The sequence below is a fragment of the Pseudorca crassidens genome, chromosome 17, assembly GCF_039906515.1.
Source record: "Pseudorca crassidens isolate mPseCra1 chromosome 17, mPseCra1.hap1, whole genome shotgun sequence".
Lineage (NCBI taxonomy): Eukaryota > Metazoa > Chordata > Mammalia > Artiodactyla > Delphinidae > Pseudorca > Pseudorca crassidens.
This window is the reverse complement of record NC_090312.1, coordinates 62,255,886-62,272,603: the sequence shown is the minus strand read 5'-3', so window position 1 is coordinate 62,272,603 and position 16,718 is coordinate 62,255,886. Positions and strand designations below refer to the sequence as shown.

The 16,718-nt window shown below is 41.1% G+C and overlaps 1 protein-coding gene across 1 annotated transcript in view; it reads right to left on the bottom strand.

The window, feature by feature from the left end:
* Nucleotides 1-11,354, bottom strand: part of TPD52 (tumor protein D52) — a 311,826-nt gene extending 300,472 nt beyond the window's left edge. Inside the window, exon 1 of the mRNA XM_067712003.1 lies at nucleotides 11,175-11,354. Coding sequence (XP_067568104.1) covers nucleotides 11,175-11,193 — 19 coding nt within the window. The 5' untranslated portion in view covers nucleotides 11,194-11,354. The remainder of the gene's footprint in view (nucleotides 1-11,174) is intronic.
* Nucleotides 11,355-16,718: the final 5,364 nt, after the last annotated feature.

Sequence of the window (16,718 nt, the reverse complement as noted above, 5' to 3'; positions counted from 1 at the left end):
TGCAGCCCTTACAACCTCCACTTGACTACAGTGACCAAGTTCTCTGTGTGTTTCTTCAGCCTGGCCTGTAAGCCTGAGGGCAGACATCATATCATAATTGTCTATAAATAAACGAAATGTTTAATTTGAATGGGGAACCACTGAATTAGCATTTTACAGAAATGCTCACATTCCATTTCAGAATCAGTATCTATTGAACCCCAGTGCTAGTCACAGATTTTTACTCAATTTTCGCAAACAGTTGAGGTATTATCAGCCTCAAAGAGGTTGAGGGACTGATCCGATGTCTCATCACCAAAAAGTGATGAAGCCAAATTTTGAACCCAGACGTAACTTCAGGTCAAGCATTCTTTGCCCTGAACATTTACAATGAGTTCTGGTGCACGAGGACAGACACATGGCCATAGTCTGGTGTAGATACAAGTCCTACTGCGCCCTTCCCATGGTAGCTACCATAGCGTGGCATCCTTTTGAACACCTCTGAAAGGAAAAGGGACATGATATAGAACTTTTAGGTAGTATAATATGTTGCATAAGGACATGAACTATATGGCCAAATATTTCAGATTTAAAACCCAGCTCTGTCTGCATCAAGCTATGTGCCCTTGGAGAAGTTATTACTTCATTCTTTTTTTTTTAAATAAATTTATTTATTTATTTATGGCTGTGCTGGGTCTTTGTTGCTGCGGGCTGGCTTTCTCTAATTGCATTGAGCGGGGGCTACTCTTCGCTGCGGTGTGCAGGTTTCTCATTGTGGTGGCTTCTCTTGTTGCAGAGCACGGGCTCTAGGCATGCAGGCTTCAGTAGTTGTGGCTCATGGGCTCAGTAGTTGTGGCTCGCGGGCTCTAGAGCACAGGCTCAGTAGTTATGGCGCATGGGCTTAGTTGCTCTGCGGCATGTGGGATCTTCCTGGACCAGGGCTCGAGCCTGTGTCCCCTGCATTGGCAGGCCAATTCTTAACCACTGCACCACCAGGGAAGTCCCATTACTTCATTCTTTCACATTTTGTTTCTTCAGTTGTAAAGCAAGGATATTATGAGTGTGGCTCACAGATTTGTTACAAAAATTTTCAAAATGAAAAAAAAAAGCATTTAGAACAGACCTAGTATATAGAAAATACCCAGCAGATGTTGTTGTTGCTGGCATTAGTGGTAGTAGTGGTATTACTAAATGTGACCCAGTAAAACCCCAGTTGGAAAACTTAGGTCATTATAATGCAGGGCCTGAAGTGGTGTCCCTTCAGATTCCAATTTTGTTTTAATTAGTTGGAAGGAAACATTTCTCAAAAGTACTTAGTGTCCCCAGTCCTTTAAACTGTTTGCAAATGTAGTTTAAATTGTTCTTGGCCACTAGGTTACTCTCTTAGAGACAACAGGTGTGCGACCAAGTTTTTGTAAAACTCTCCACATCTAGTAGAGTAAGAATGGGGAGGTCATGGTCACTCAGCTTCTGGTTCGTCATGTGTGAAATGGAAATGATACCCGTTCTACCACCCTGCAGCACTGAAAGACGGAAATGGAATAATATGAAGAAAAATTAGAAAGAGTTCTGCAAAAACCAGATGGAATCATCATCATCACCATTCTGATTACTAATAAAGTGATATACCGGAAGTGATACCCTCAGTATATACCAAAATGGAAAGTTGGTCACCCCTTTGCTAAAATGCCCCAGCCAGCCAAAATGTTTGCATTTTTCCCTCTTTACATAATTTGTCTTCTGGTTAACTAGTAGCAAACCCTTTCCACCACTGTCAGCAACCCCATTACCCTTCTCAACTGCATTCAAAGAAAACTTCTAAAATGTATTGACACCATCCTTGCCTCCTAAGTTCAGGATACATTAGCATCAAATAACTACCCTCAATAAAATAGTATAGAAAACATATTTATGAAAGTATTTACTGAGCACTACATCCAACATCCTTTGGAGAACAAAAATTTAATCAGCACTGTCTCCTCCTCTATCTGTAAATGTATACACACGCACTCTTACATATATACTTGGGAAGTAAAGTACCAGTTTGGTTTCTATTTACAGACCAGATTTTCAGTGATTATATATAAAACTATAAGCACATTTGGAACATGTATTCTTGTCTCCCTGCCAAACAATTAACTTTCCTTAATTCTTAACCTTTTCTATCTAATCCCATCTGATTTTATATAGGTTAGAAATCTTTCTAATGAATGTATGTGCAATAAGACAAATATTTATGGAGTACCTACTACACACACACTCAACTGAGAGCCGGGAATACGAACGTAAGAACTTTCTCCTACTGACACTTCATTTCTAGCCAAGTACAGATCCTAGTGGGGTAGATAAACAACTATCTTTATTCCTACAGCCCTACTGATTGCACCATAAGCTCCTTTTCCACACCACAATGCCTCCAACAAAGCTCAAAATACAATGGGTGAAGTTGAATCCTGTTTATTCTCAATCTGAAACTTTATAAGGTCATGTCTTACATCATGTTTAAACTGACATTTACATTTGCATAGCTGTAACATGAAACACATTCACCACGCCTATAAGCCAAGGCATGTAAATGACTAGTCTTGCCTAAAACCACGACTTTTCGTATTGATTACAAAAGCGTCAGAAGACACAAAGACACAGAGAAGGAAGTACTGAAAGCAACTCAGAGCCACGCAACTTACTCTATAGACTGTCACCGAGAAAATATCTGCTCTTAATAATGTCTTTTCTTAGTAAAAATAACATAAAAGATTCAACATAACCAAAATAAAAATAGAAAAAAATAAATACTTGCCACAAAACACAAAGGTTTAATGTGAACAGGGGAGCGGGGTGAGGGTCAAAGAAGGCACTAAGATCCCAATTTTAAAATGAAGGAGCAAACAATCTCAAAAGGGGAACACAAACGGCTAATATCATCTACAGCCCTTCTAGCAAGTGGAAGAATTTTAAATGAAAAGAGATGGCATTTTTTTTTTTTTTTTTTAAAGGGCAATGACATCTTGCAGAAAAGGAAACAACCGAGAGTGAAAAGGCAATTTACAGAATGGGAGAAAAACATCTGCAAACCATATATCTCATGAGGGCTAAGTATCCACAACACATAAACAACTCCTACAACTTGACGAAAATATTAATAATAATCCAAACATAAAATGGGCAAAGGACTTGAATAGACATTTCTCCAAAGAAGACATACAGATGGCCAACAAGCACATGAAAAGCTGCTCGACATCACTAACCATCAGGAAAATGCAAATCCTAACCACGATGAGATATTATCTCAGACCAATTAGGTAGGCCAGTATCAAAACGAGAAAATAAAAAGTGTAGCTGAGGATGTGGAAAAATTAGGACCCATGCAGGCTCCCTCTCTCTTCAGTTTTATGGCCCCTACAACCTTCCCATTTCCCTTTAAAATAACCGTTGGTAGGAATGTAATATGGTACAGCCATTCAGCCACTATGGAAAACAGTATAGAAGTTTGCAAAAAGAAAAAAAAAAAAAAAACCTAGAAATAGAACTACCATATATACCAGTCATTTTATTTCTGGGTATTGAAGGGGTTCAGAACAAGTCTCCCTCAAATATACCACTCTGGCATGTGGACTATTTTGAGCTGAAGGCATTCAAGACCCAGCAGATTCAGGAAAAACTTTTACCTCTGCCTTACCTGCCTAAAAGGATTTAGATAGAGGGTCTAGTCCAGGAAGGGAACTATCACAAGAGATAATTACAAAGAGCACAGGTGAGGTGTTGAGCTGGGGGTAGCTCAACTGGGCCTAGAGATCAAAGTCCTCCCTGGATCCCGCTGTCCTGCGTGGCATGGCAAACATTTGTTTACCAAACCTTTGCTCTTCCCATCTTCCTGTGATCGTCTTCCTTCTCTTTGAAGACCCAGAACCCTACCCCCTTCTCCATAACACAGAATGTCATATAAGTCTCAATTCCCTGAATGCCTGTGGGTCTCATATTCTTGTAAAACCCCCGCACATATGTAACTAAATTTGTTTTTCACCTGTTAATCTGTCCTACGCTAATTTGATTATCAGATCAGCCAAAGAAGCAAGAAGGGTAGGGGAAGTAGATTTTCCTTTCCTACAGTATATACCCAAAAGAATGGAAAACAGGACTCAAAGAGTATTTGCACACCCATGCCCACAAAAGCCAAAAGGTGGAAGCAACCTCTGAATGCCCACTGAAGAATGAATAAAGAAAATAAAGTATGATAAAGAGAATGGGGCATACATATATACTGGAAAATTATACAGCCTCTAAAAAGACAGAAATCCCACAATAGGCAACAACATGGATGAATCCTGAAGACACTATGCTAAGCGAAATAAGTCAGTCACAAAAAGACAAATACTGCATGATTCCACTTTAATGATGTAGGTGAAGTAATCAAACTCATAGAAACAGAAAAGAAAATGGTGGTTACCAGGGGCTGTGTGGAGAGAGAAATGTGTGTTGCTCGATGGGTGCATGGTTTCAGTCATCAAAATGAAAAAGTTCTAGAGATTTCTTATACAATAAGGTACATATAGTTAACAATACTCTCCTGTACACTTAAATATAGCTAAGATAATATATTTTATGTCATGCATTTTTTACTACAATAAAAAAAGCAGTAACAATTATGTTTTCCAGAAAGCGATTTAGCAACAGGCATGAAAGGCCTAGACATACTGACATCCTTTGTCCTGTCTCAGGAAGTTTATCTTAAAACAATTTCTCTTTAAAGTATTATAATAGCTAAAATGAAAAGCAATCTATATTCCAGCAAAGAAACAGTTAAATAAACATCAAATGCTGAAAGGGTACAGTCATCAAAAAACGTAGTTTGGAGATACTTTTTTAAATGACATGTTAAAATTCTGATTATCCAATAGTATCCAAAATACAATACAAAACTATATATATATTATGTATAGTACGACTATGATGAACATATACTGGGACATTCAATAAAGAAAAAAACAAGGTCTAATAAAAGAAAGAGAAAGGGAAACGGGGGGAGAGAGGGAGAGCAACGGGGAGGGAAGAAAGCTATACCAAACGGATTTCTGTTGAATTTGCATCCAGACAAGTTGATTCTAATGTTCATTTGGAAATAAAATCTGGCAAGAATAGCTAGGAAAAACTCTAGCAATAAGAAGAAAAACAGAGTGAACAGGAGAGACTAGCCCTTCCAGACATTTTTACATATTACGAAGCTACAATAATTTAAACCGTTTAGTTGCTGGGAATGAACAGACAGATCAAGGGGAAAGAAAATAATACAGGACTTTAGTATCGATAACAGTACTGTGTCAAATTAGTAAAGGAAAGAGCCATTAGTCAGTGAATGGTATTGGACAATTGAGTAGCCAGCTGAGGGGCTGGCAGGCGGTTGAGATTCATAACTCCCATTTTTTAATCAAAATAATCTCCAGATGGATGAAAGATTTAAATGTAAAAAAATAAAAACATAAACTCAAAGTGAGAATACCATTTCTAGGAATGATTCAAGAGCAGAAGCTATAAATAAAAACCACCATCAATTAGTATTTCTGCTTGGAAAATATCACCAGAAAGTCAAAAAAGGAATGACAAACTAGGAAAAAATATATTAGCAATTCATGTCATGGACAGAGGGCTACATTCTATAAGTCAAGAAGAAAAAGACAAAAGAAAAATTGGCAAAGTATATGATCAGACATGTCACAGAAAATGCAATCTAGATCTCAAACATATCAAAAGAAGTACGACCGCCTTCATATTAAGAAAAGTATATAATAAAGCATATACTGAGAAACTCCCTTTCCCCTACAAGATAAGCAAAGATGAAAAAGTGTGACAACACCCTGGGCGCACGATGGAGGGAAGCAGATGCTCACACATTGCTGGTGGCGAATAACTGGCACCACTTCTATGGAGCGGAATTTAGCACATCAAAACTGAACAGTCACATTCTTCTAAGAATTCTTCCTACAGACATACTGGCACATTTATCAAATAACTTGCATACAGATTTATTTGCTGCAGCTTTGCTTTCATAGCAAAATATTAGGGGAAACCTAAATGTCCATCAATAGGGAACCAGATAAACATCACCTGTTATGGTACATAACATGGTACATCTACAGAGAGACATCTACAAATAGCCCTGGAAATGAAACAGCTCTATATAACGTTATGTTCAATGATCTCTAAAATACACATTGTATTTCAGTGAAAGAAGTTAGACGCTAAATAATCTGCGTGCTACAGCTTATATAATACACACACATACATATATAGTATTGAAATACATGTGTGTACACCTATGTAAGTAGAATCTCTCTGGATGGATAGAGAAGAAACTGTTAATAATGGTGACATCACTACCCAAGGGAAATAGCCTCAGAGACAGGAGTGGAAGGGAGATTTACATTTTGCAACCTTTTAGTCATTCTGAACGCTGTATCATGTGCATTAATCACCTGGTCCCCTAGTCAAAATGATGCTGGAGAAGGGTACTTTTAAAATATACTGAGTGTAAAAAGGGAGGGGAGGCAAGATATAAGATGCAATAGTCAATAGGAGATTATTTTGTGATTTGTTTAAAAGGATAGATACATGGATGGATATAAACCAATACGTTAACAGTGATTTTCCAGACTAGGATTATAGGTAATATTATGTTCTTTTTCTCCATCTGTATTTTCTGACTTTACTAAAATGAACAATCACTCTCGGTTACGAAGAAGTATTTTTGATTTAAACATTTTGTTAACTTCCACTAAACATTAAATCCCTTGATCCCTTGGACACTTTTCTAATAAAAAACACACTGCTAAGATTATGGTTTCTGGACAGCTGGTACCCAGCGAGTTTAAATAAAATTTGGAAGAGTCTCAGAAAAGAGATTTTTACAACAGTCAACAATTAAAAGAGAAATAATTAACCCCACAAGGAAAATAAAATAATGTGAGCCTCCAACAAAAGGACCAGCAGCACAGAAGTTCAGGAGATTCGGGTGTTCTTTTCTGTTTGGAAGCGTGATTGCATTTGTTTTTATTGTGTACACAGATTCTGCGGTTTTGAGATCTTTCTGAAGGATCACAACCCCTCTTACCACTCAGCTTTTCCCTAGGGACTAGGCAGGTTGCTGCATAAAAATAAATGCAGGAAGTGAATGGGAGCTAACAAAGACATTAGCACCATACGGAAAGTGAGACTTGCCCAAAGACACCAAGAACCTGGGTGGGTCACACCCACAGATTTGTGAGCAGACCCTCAAAACTGTTATCCATGCATCCCTATGTTTGTGTTACCTGTAAATGAGCGACACCTTACCTTTCTGTTATTTCTAAGGCATAAGTACCATGCTGAAATTATAGTAACCTATTATTGTGTCGTGGTTTTCTTACAGCTTTCTCCTCCCCCAGTTGTTTCAGTCCCAGCAGCCTTCCCTCACCCCATTAAAATATAAAGCTTTGGTGGTGGTAGTGTTTTAATTCAAACACAGATAAAATGCTTAGTGGCTAGGTGACTGTCACTTCAATATAATGGTGCTAAACGACAAGTTATTACTAACATAGAAGAGTACTCGAGTACAATTATCTATTCAGCCCCATAAAAGGCAGTCAGGAGATATTTTCCACAATGTTTTCTCTAGCTAGCCGGCCGCACTGCACTTTCAAAGTGGGAAATAGCACACACGTTAAGTGTGCTTTGCTGGGCTGAACGCGTAATAACTCCTGAGAGGCACTATGTGGTTTACGGTACATTTTAAATCATTTGATGTTGACTGCTCTCAATATAAGTAGAGTATCGTATACAAAGTCTGGGCATAGTAGAGGACAGGAAAAACAGAATCTCAGGCTGATACTAAAAAGCATTCAGAATACATGGTTGAAAACAAAGGTAAACTGCTCATTTTAAAACTTCATAGCTCTGTTAAAAACCAGTAGCAAAGGATAGATTTTGACAACTTCATAAGAAGTAAGGGATAAGGAGACAATTCAACAGAGACACGTACTTAAGACAAGAGGTAAGGCATTTAATTTTGCATCTAGAGGTTTTTTTTTTTTAAGGGACAAACACAACAAACTCCACACATACCAAAAAAGTAAATTAAACAAATTCTAAAATGTTCTGATTTGGTTTTAGATACTTCGAAAAAAATCACAAATTCAAGTGACGATCACAGCCAACCTTCTTTCAGCCAACGTACTTTGCTGGTGAACGTGCAGGTTTACAAACGCAGGTTCTTCCTTCTCCGTCTCAGCCTGGAGTCTATGGAATCGCTGAAGACTGAGGCATCCCCTCTACCAGTTCAAAGACCTGACGGGTAAACTTACCCTCTATGCTCAATGCAGCCTTATCAGCAACTTTCTCCACCCAACCAGATTTCTGCTTCTTTAAAACACAGAGGAAAAAAGGTACAGGAGGAAGTGGGAAGCAAATGACCAACTTAGAGGGACATCGGAGATTACAGGAACCTGAAGGTACTTGCTCTTGGGCACTTTTCCCTTTCATCTGAGGCAGTCAACACACATTTCTGAACACCTACTATGTGCTGTGGGAACATAGAGATGAAAAGGCAAAGGAGACAGGCAGAAGGAAGCAAAAGTATAAGGAAAGGCCATGTGGTTCTAAGACAGCAAAGCTGTGCGGTGAGTCAGCTGACCTTGCCCAGGCGGGTGGCTCGTCTTTCGTTTACAGCCAAGTCTCCAGACTCTCCACTTTAAGAGGATGGATTTCCCTAGCCGTCCAAGAATGACAATTAAAAGCAAGGACTGACATGACTAACAAATATCCTGACCAAAGAAAACATCTGAAAATTACAGACGGAAAAAGACTCCTCTTATAAACCAAGAAATTTATTAAATATGTCTTAGACACACACACACACACACACACACAGAAAAAAAAACTAGTCCTACAAAAACCACACAAAGGGGCTTCCCTTGTGGCGCAGTGGTTAAGAATCCACCTGCCAATGCAGGGGACACGGGTTCGAGCCCTGGTCCGGGAAGATCCCACATGCCACGGAGCAACTAAGACAATGTGCCACAGCTACTGAGCCTGCACTCTAGAGCCCGCGAGCCACACCTACTGAGCCCGTGTGCCACAACTACTGAAGCCTGCGTGCCTACAGCCTGTGCTCTGTAACAAGACAAGCCACTGCAATGAGAAACCCATGCACCACAACGAAGAGTAGCCCCCGCTCGCCGCAACTAGAGAAAGCCCACGCACAGCAACAAAAACCCAACTCAGCCATGTTTGTTTTAAAAAAACAAAACACACGAAGTGCATCAGCAAATTGGACTATTACAGAAGTACTAATGGCTGTGACTCTTACCAGCCAAACTAGAATACAAAATCTAAAAAAAATTAGTCACTCCACTCACCTGAGTCAAACACAGCTCTGTCCACTTTGACAAGTACCACATACAGTTATGTATTCTAAAAACATCATTATGTTAAATATGACAACGTAAGACATACAAACGTTCACATATTTGACACCCTCATTGCCCCCATTAAAATCCAGATAAAAAAATGCTGGCTTATTTGGTGGCCCCTAGGCCTCCTCCTAACAATACATATAAGACCTGTGAGGGGCTTTTTGACTCAAACATTTAAATATCTACCATGTGCAAATCACCAGGCTACCCAACCGTGGACAAAGATGAAGTATATGCTTCTAACCTCAAGACGTATAAAATCTAGACAATATGTGTGCAAGTGTATATATAGTGTATTACATATGCACTATATATTACATATTGTATAGCTAGTGGGAAGCAGCTGCATAGCACAGGGAGATCAGCTCAGTGCTTTGTGACCACCTAGAGGGGTGGGATAGGGAGGGTGGGAGGGAGATGCAAGAGGGAGGGGATATGGGGATATATGTATGCATATGGCTGATTCACTTTGTTGTGCAGCGGAAACTACCACAACATTGTGAAGCAATTATACTCCAATAATGATGTTAAAAAAGAAAAGAACTGACAGTTAAAAAAATATATTGTATAAAATGTTTATAATATACACACTCAGATGTCAGGTGTGAGATTAATTTGAGGGGTGGGGAGAAAGGAAGGGTTGGAAGGCTCCAAAGATTCTATCTTACAACTTATCAGAAGTAAAACACAAAATAGTATATATGGAATATGGTTTTATTTCAACAAAAACTCACATGCATGAAAGTAAATACTGGAGGGTAAAAAAAAAATTAATGAAAACTGTTGTATTAGAACTCAAAATAGGAATAATTCCTATGCCCCACTTCCTAAAATTTACCTTAATATCGTTACTCTTTTTTTTTTCTTTTAGCGTTTATATACCTTTTTAAAAGCGTGCCACGAATCTGTGGTTACTGTTAGTGGGTTATTATCAGCAAAGATCTCTAGGATGTGGCAATGTTTAAATCCGAAAACCCTGCCATACTACTGCCACATCTCTCTTAAACAATGACTCAACTGGAGGCAATTTCACTTAATACACTATATTCAAAAACAAGTGCATCCAAAGCTAGAGTAATCAGATTAGGGATTTTGTGTTGGGGGGTTTCACCTTGATGGGTAAAAGAGGACCCTTGCTATGAAAAATTCCCCGCCTGCAAATAAACCCGCAGCCACTACTCCACAATTGGGGGATGTTAAATGTTTGCATCCAAAGCCATCGCCAGGGGCTCAAACGCCACCCAAAATCCTAACCACGTTAAGGAGAAGAGGGCAGAAAGTCTTCACACGCGGGTGGGGAGGACTTCACGTGCCCATCTTGCGGGGCGAAACAACCTACTGTCCTCAGTCCCTCAGTTTCCACCGGTCACAAGAGCGAGCTGAACAGGACTCCCTGGGTACTGTTTTCCACCAAAGCGCATCTCGATCTGCAGCCCCAGCTCGGTAAGCCTGGCGCCAGCCCTCCGCCGCCTCCCAGAACCTTCTCTTTTTCTTTCTGCTTCGTCTCTCTCTCTAACACACACGCGCGCCCCATCCGCCCTCTCCGGCCGCCAGCGCCGCTCCCTGAAGCAGGGCCCCACCAGGACGCCGGATCCGGATCGGGGATGCAACTCGCGGCGCAGGCACCGAAGGCTCTGCACCTGCTCCGGCGCCAGGCCGCGCGCCGCGCCGGACCCCGACTCGGACCCCAGCGCCGCGCCGGACCTCGCGCCCATCCCGGAGGCGCCGTGCCGGTGGCGTCCGCGCCCTCACCTTGCTCGCCGCGATCCATGTCTCCCGCCCGCCGGCAGCGAGTCCCCGCTCGGCCCGCCCGCCCGCCGCGCTCCTCCCGTCCTCCGCCGGCGGCTCCCGGGAAGTCCCCTCCCCCCGGAGGCGTAGAGCGCGGCGGCGCCGCCCGCGCGCGGTGGGGAGCGCTTCGCCGGGGCGTCACCCAATCACCTGACCCCGCCGGCTGGTGCGCTCCGCCGCGTCGGCGCTGGAGGGAGGACGGACGGAAGGACCGACGGACGGAAGGGCGGGCGGGGAGGGCAGGCTGAGCTCAGGCAGGAACTCGGCCCGGGGGAAGAGGGAAGAGGGGGAAGGCGAAGGCTCTGCATCACCGTGGGGGCCGCGTGGGGACCGGGATGGCGTTTACGTTCCACCCTCAAGTTATTTATCATATCAGAAGTTTCCTCGGGGGACCCTGAAGATTCCCTTTCTTTGCCTCCGCGAGCGCCTACTCTTCTGTACTTACTGAGTGGCAAAAACAGGAAGGTTCTTTCGACATGCCAGTGGCTCTTTTTCCCTTATATTCTTCATATTCTCCTGCTGCCGAAATAATAGCCTATGCTATCTGCCAGACTAGGTCCGAAGCAAGCCAAGAGGCGAAAATTACAAAGAATCTCTCGAAAAACCATGTGGTCCTGTCTTTTAATAGCGCAGGGTTTTCGGTGGCAAATTAGGAAGATTTTCATGTAATAAAATCTGACTCTTTTGGGTGCAGGATTAAGGACAACACGCTGAGATGAATTAAATGAAATGTTGGAAATGAAGTAAGTTAACCAAAGGGTAGAATTATCAACAGGGATCTTTTGAAAATATAATTGGAGGCTTCATGTCCATTTATCAACGGACAGTTTGAAGTTCCTGTAATAACACTTCTCGTGATTAGCATTAGCACTCTATTTCCAAAGTGTTCTGCAGTTTCTCATCTTACGTGAAGTCACTTTCATTACCACATAGTTCTAAGGTGGTAACCCAGTTTCCTAAGCTGTCTGCAGCTACGAATAAGGCAAGCTTCTTTTTGTGCTACGTGGAGACTCTGGCTTGGCCTTCAGCCCGCAGCGTCGCCTACTACTTCACACACGCTAGGCTTTTGTAAGTATGTTTTTTAATTAGCAGTAGTTACCTGAAGCAACTCCATGTTTTCTGTCCATTGCGCTGTAAGTAAGTGTATCTCTTTCCCACCTGCATTGCCAGCGTCTTCTCGTGAGGTTTGTTCTGTTTATCTCAATCCGCTGAGACCTCTCCTCTTTGACTGCCCCTACTCCCACTGCACTTGGCTTCTCTCCTGTGGCACTCACCCCTGGGACTCATCTCCCAGGCCAGCCTACTACAGCTATAGGGTTGTCTGTTTCACAGCCCTGCTAGGTCATAACCTAGCAGCTTATGAGCTTCAGGAGGTCAAGGATCATTTGTGTCATGGTTTCATTGCTTTAATTATGCTATGCATTCAGTCAACATTGTAAGTTTAGCTTTCAGGTTTAAATTTGAAAAGAGGTACATTGTATCTACTAATAATCCAGTGTTTGTAACAAAGAGGTGCAATGATAGTTTTTTTTTTCTTTTAAATGACCTTTTAAATGTACCAGTAAGGTAAATGTTGGCATTGGCAGGAAGTTCTATAATGTGGTCAAGAATTTTTGACCAGCTGCTGCTCAGATAAATGGCTGGAAAGACAATCTCTCAACCTATGGACTAACTTGTGGACAAAAAAATAGCACTTGAAAATAGTGTTGGTTCAAAATATGATTTATTCTCTTCGTATCTATTTAACTTGCTATATAGTGATAAACCTGACTGTTATGTATGTTGGGAGAGAAAAATGACTTGTGTTTTGAAGAATTTATGTGCTTGTTCGCATCTGCGGCTAATAGCATACAGATGCTAATAGCACAGCCCATACCCAGCTTTACCATTTTTCTTCGTAAGAGAACCCAAATATTATTTGGGATAGCGGTGTGTCCAGCTGAAACATGGCCACTTTAACCTCCCTTGCAGCTGGAGGTGGCACTCTGACACATTAATGACCAATGAGATATGAGCAAGAAACCTCCAAGAAATCATTCGGAAAGAAAGACTTGGCTGGACCTAGAGATGATCATACTAAGTGAAGTAAGTCAGCCAGAGAAAGACAAATATTATATGATATCACTTATATGTGGAATCTAAAAAGTAATACAAATGAACATATTTACAAAACAGAAACAGACTCACAGATGTAGAAAACAAACTTATGGTTACCAAAGGGGAAAGGGGGGAAGGGATAAATTAGGAGTATGGGATTAACAGATACACACTACTATATATACAATAGATAAACAACAAGGATTTACTGTATAGCACAGGGGACCATATTCAATATCTTATAATAACCTATAACAGAAAAGAATCTGAAAAAGAATAGATATATATGTATGTATAGCTGAATCACTTTGCTGTACAACTGAAATTAACACAATATTGTAAATCAACTATACTTCAATTTTAAAAAAAGAAAGACTTGGAAACATTTTTTTCTTCAGCTTCCCCCTTCCAGCCTAGAAGGGCAGCAGCCATCTTGAAACATGAGGAAGGAAACCACAGCCAAGTTTGGCAGCGTAGAAAGGCAGAAAGAGCCTGGGTCTTCAGTGGCATCATGAAGCTGCTTCTTATGGGAGAAAAAATAAACGCCTGGCTTTTTTAAACCACTAGAGCTGGCTTCCTGTTACACTGAGCCAAAAACATCCTAACTAATACAACATGCCATTTTAAAATTCCCTTCCTGGCATGTACCAGCATAGGTGGATTCATGCAGCCCTGAACCTTAGACAAATATTAACTTAATTTTCTCTACAAGGCTAAAAAAGCACTGTTTATATTATAAACAACCTAGCATGTAATAGTTCCACAAAAGCCTACTTTTCTCTTGTGTCTTCCTTCTACTTGTTTTTTTTTCTTGACAAAGAGAATCTGTACTTACAACTCATGATGTGTTACAACTCAAATGAACAGAGCTTATGTTTTAGCACACCCAGGAATCTCTGGAGAAAGGCTAGCACTTAAACTGAGCACCGGGGTGCATTTAACTGAACCATGCTTTAAAAGGCTCAGTACAGGAGAGAGACACTAGATTTACTTTGCAGGGTTGTTGTTGTTAATGGTGACATGGATATTTTTTTTTTTTCTTTTTTAGTTTCTTTTTTCAAATACCCATTCATTGGTGACATTTCTACAAGAAAATGTACCAAGGGGACTCCCTGGCAGTCCAGTGGTTAGGACTTGGTGCTTTTACTGCTGTGGCCCGGGGTTCATCCCTGGGCGGGTAACTAAGATCCCACAAGCTGCGTGGCATGGCCAAAAAAAAAAAAGTGTAGCAAAAAGCAGATGAATGGAAGCAAATGAAAATATTAAAGAGGTTAGAAACAGAAGCCGTACATTATAAGTGGAAACTATACACTCTGCCCTCGTTGTACCCATTCCCCATCTGATAGCCAGCAGAAATCACATAAGATGTATATGGCCAGATGGTCTTTGCAGGCCCACCCCTCACATTTGTGGGACCCAGGGTGAGGGTACAAACAAAGGCCCTGGGCCTTTCCTCTGGCTTGGTCTTTTTCCTAGGACTCTGTCCTATAGTCATGCTGGCCTGCCATGCTCCTGTGCCCAGGCACCTCAGCCAGAAATCCCATCTTGATCCACCCTTTCCCATCAACCACCCCTGGGTCACACCTGTAGTTGTAGACTAGGATTGCAGACACCCAGGGCATGGTGTATAAGAGGGTGCAGGAATGGATGGGTAGGTCCAATTGGTGCCAAGGATTCCTTACCCTGAGAAAAGCACTGGTGGATGATCTCTAAAACCCAGGGCCCCGTACGGGGGTCCCCCGTAGCCTGGGTCTAGGATTGCCAGATAAGATACAGGACACCCAGTTCAATCTGAATTTCAGATAAACAACAAATAATTCTTTAGTATAAGTTTATCCCCTGCAATATTTGTGACACACTTATACTAAAAAAAAGTTATTCATTGTTTATCTGAAATTCTTAATGGGGTCCTGTGTTTTTGTTTGCTAGCTCTGTCAACCCAAACTGTTTCCAAGGGCAGTTCTGGCTCTCTGATCGCTCAAGCCACTAAAGGCCTATGATACCACAATTTTGAAAAAGTGACCATATTCCAGCAGAAAGACAGACTCTTGATAGTTGAGCTATGGAAGTAAATGAGGTACATATACTAGGTGAAAGTTAGGAAGGCCAAGAAATCAAGGACACGTTTTGGAGAAATATTGATTTAATAACAGGTAATTAACACTTAATTGCTTTAGAAAATATTACAGCCATCTTGTATTCTCTCAGCTATGTAAAAAACTGACTGTGAATATGATATAAACAACTTTAAAATGCATAAAAATGAATATTGGCAGGAAAGAGTACTTAATACTAATGGAAGTTAGACATGTAAATCCCTAAATGTTAACAGGAAGAGATCTCAAGTTATTGATTTTGACTATGTTAAGAAAAGCCATAGACCACTTAATGTTCCTTGTATTTTTTTAGCCACTTTGAGTTCTGTGTGTTTATCAAATTACATCATGGGAGCTGGGTGGGGAGGGGAGTGCATGGAGAGCCGCGGTCCCTTTTCTCCTGGAGCCTCAAACATCACTGTTCTCAGTATTTTCATGTATCCTTAAAACTACTGTCTGATATAAATTGCACTAATTATGTATAGATTCAAGAATTAAATGATTAACAGTATTTGTACATTTTTAAACTAGCATTCGACTCAATGACATGCAGGTCATCTCCTCCCTGCAGAGATATTTAGTTTTCCAGAGCACCAATGTTCCTCTTCTAGAAATGGTGCAGGCTAGAATGGCAAGTGCCCAAGGTCACGGCTTGAGGAGGCACTGCCCCAAAAGGCAACTCTGCAAGGCCAGATACAACTCAGAAAACCTGATTGGATTTAGTTGAACAGTCGCTTAAAAGTTGACTTAAGGGACTTCCCTGGTGGCACAGTGGTTAAGAATCCCTCTGCCAATGCAGGGGACACGGGTTCGAGCCCTGGTCCAGGAAGATCCCACATACCACGGAGCAACTAAGCCCGGGTGCCACAACTGCTGAGCCTGTGAGCCACAACTACTGAAGCCTGTGCACCTAGAGCCTGTGCTCCGCAACAAGAGAAGCCACCGCAACAAAGAGTAGACCCCGCTCACTGCAACTAGAGAAAGCCCGCACACAGCAACAGAGACCCAACACAGCCCAAAATACATTAATTAATTAATTAATTATTTTTAAAAAGTTGACTTAAGTGAGATTTGAGATCATTTTAAAACCATCACAATCCTGGGCTTCTCATTTAAGCTTCTCTGGCTCACTCTCCTCTAAAATTAGGAGGCATATGTTGGGATAAGAATGGCATATCACACACATTAATTCATTTTTAAAATTTATTTTATTGAGATATAATTCACATACTATAAAATTCACCCTTTTAAAGTATACAATTCAGTAGTCTGAATGAACATTCATTCATTCTTACTTCCTCCCAATGCTAGTAAA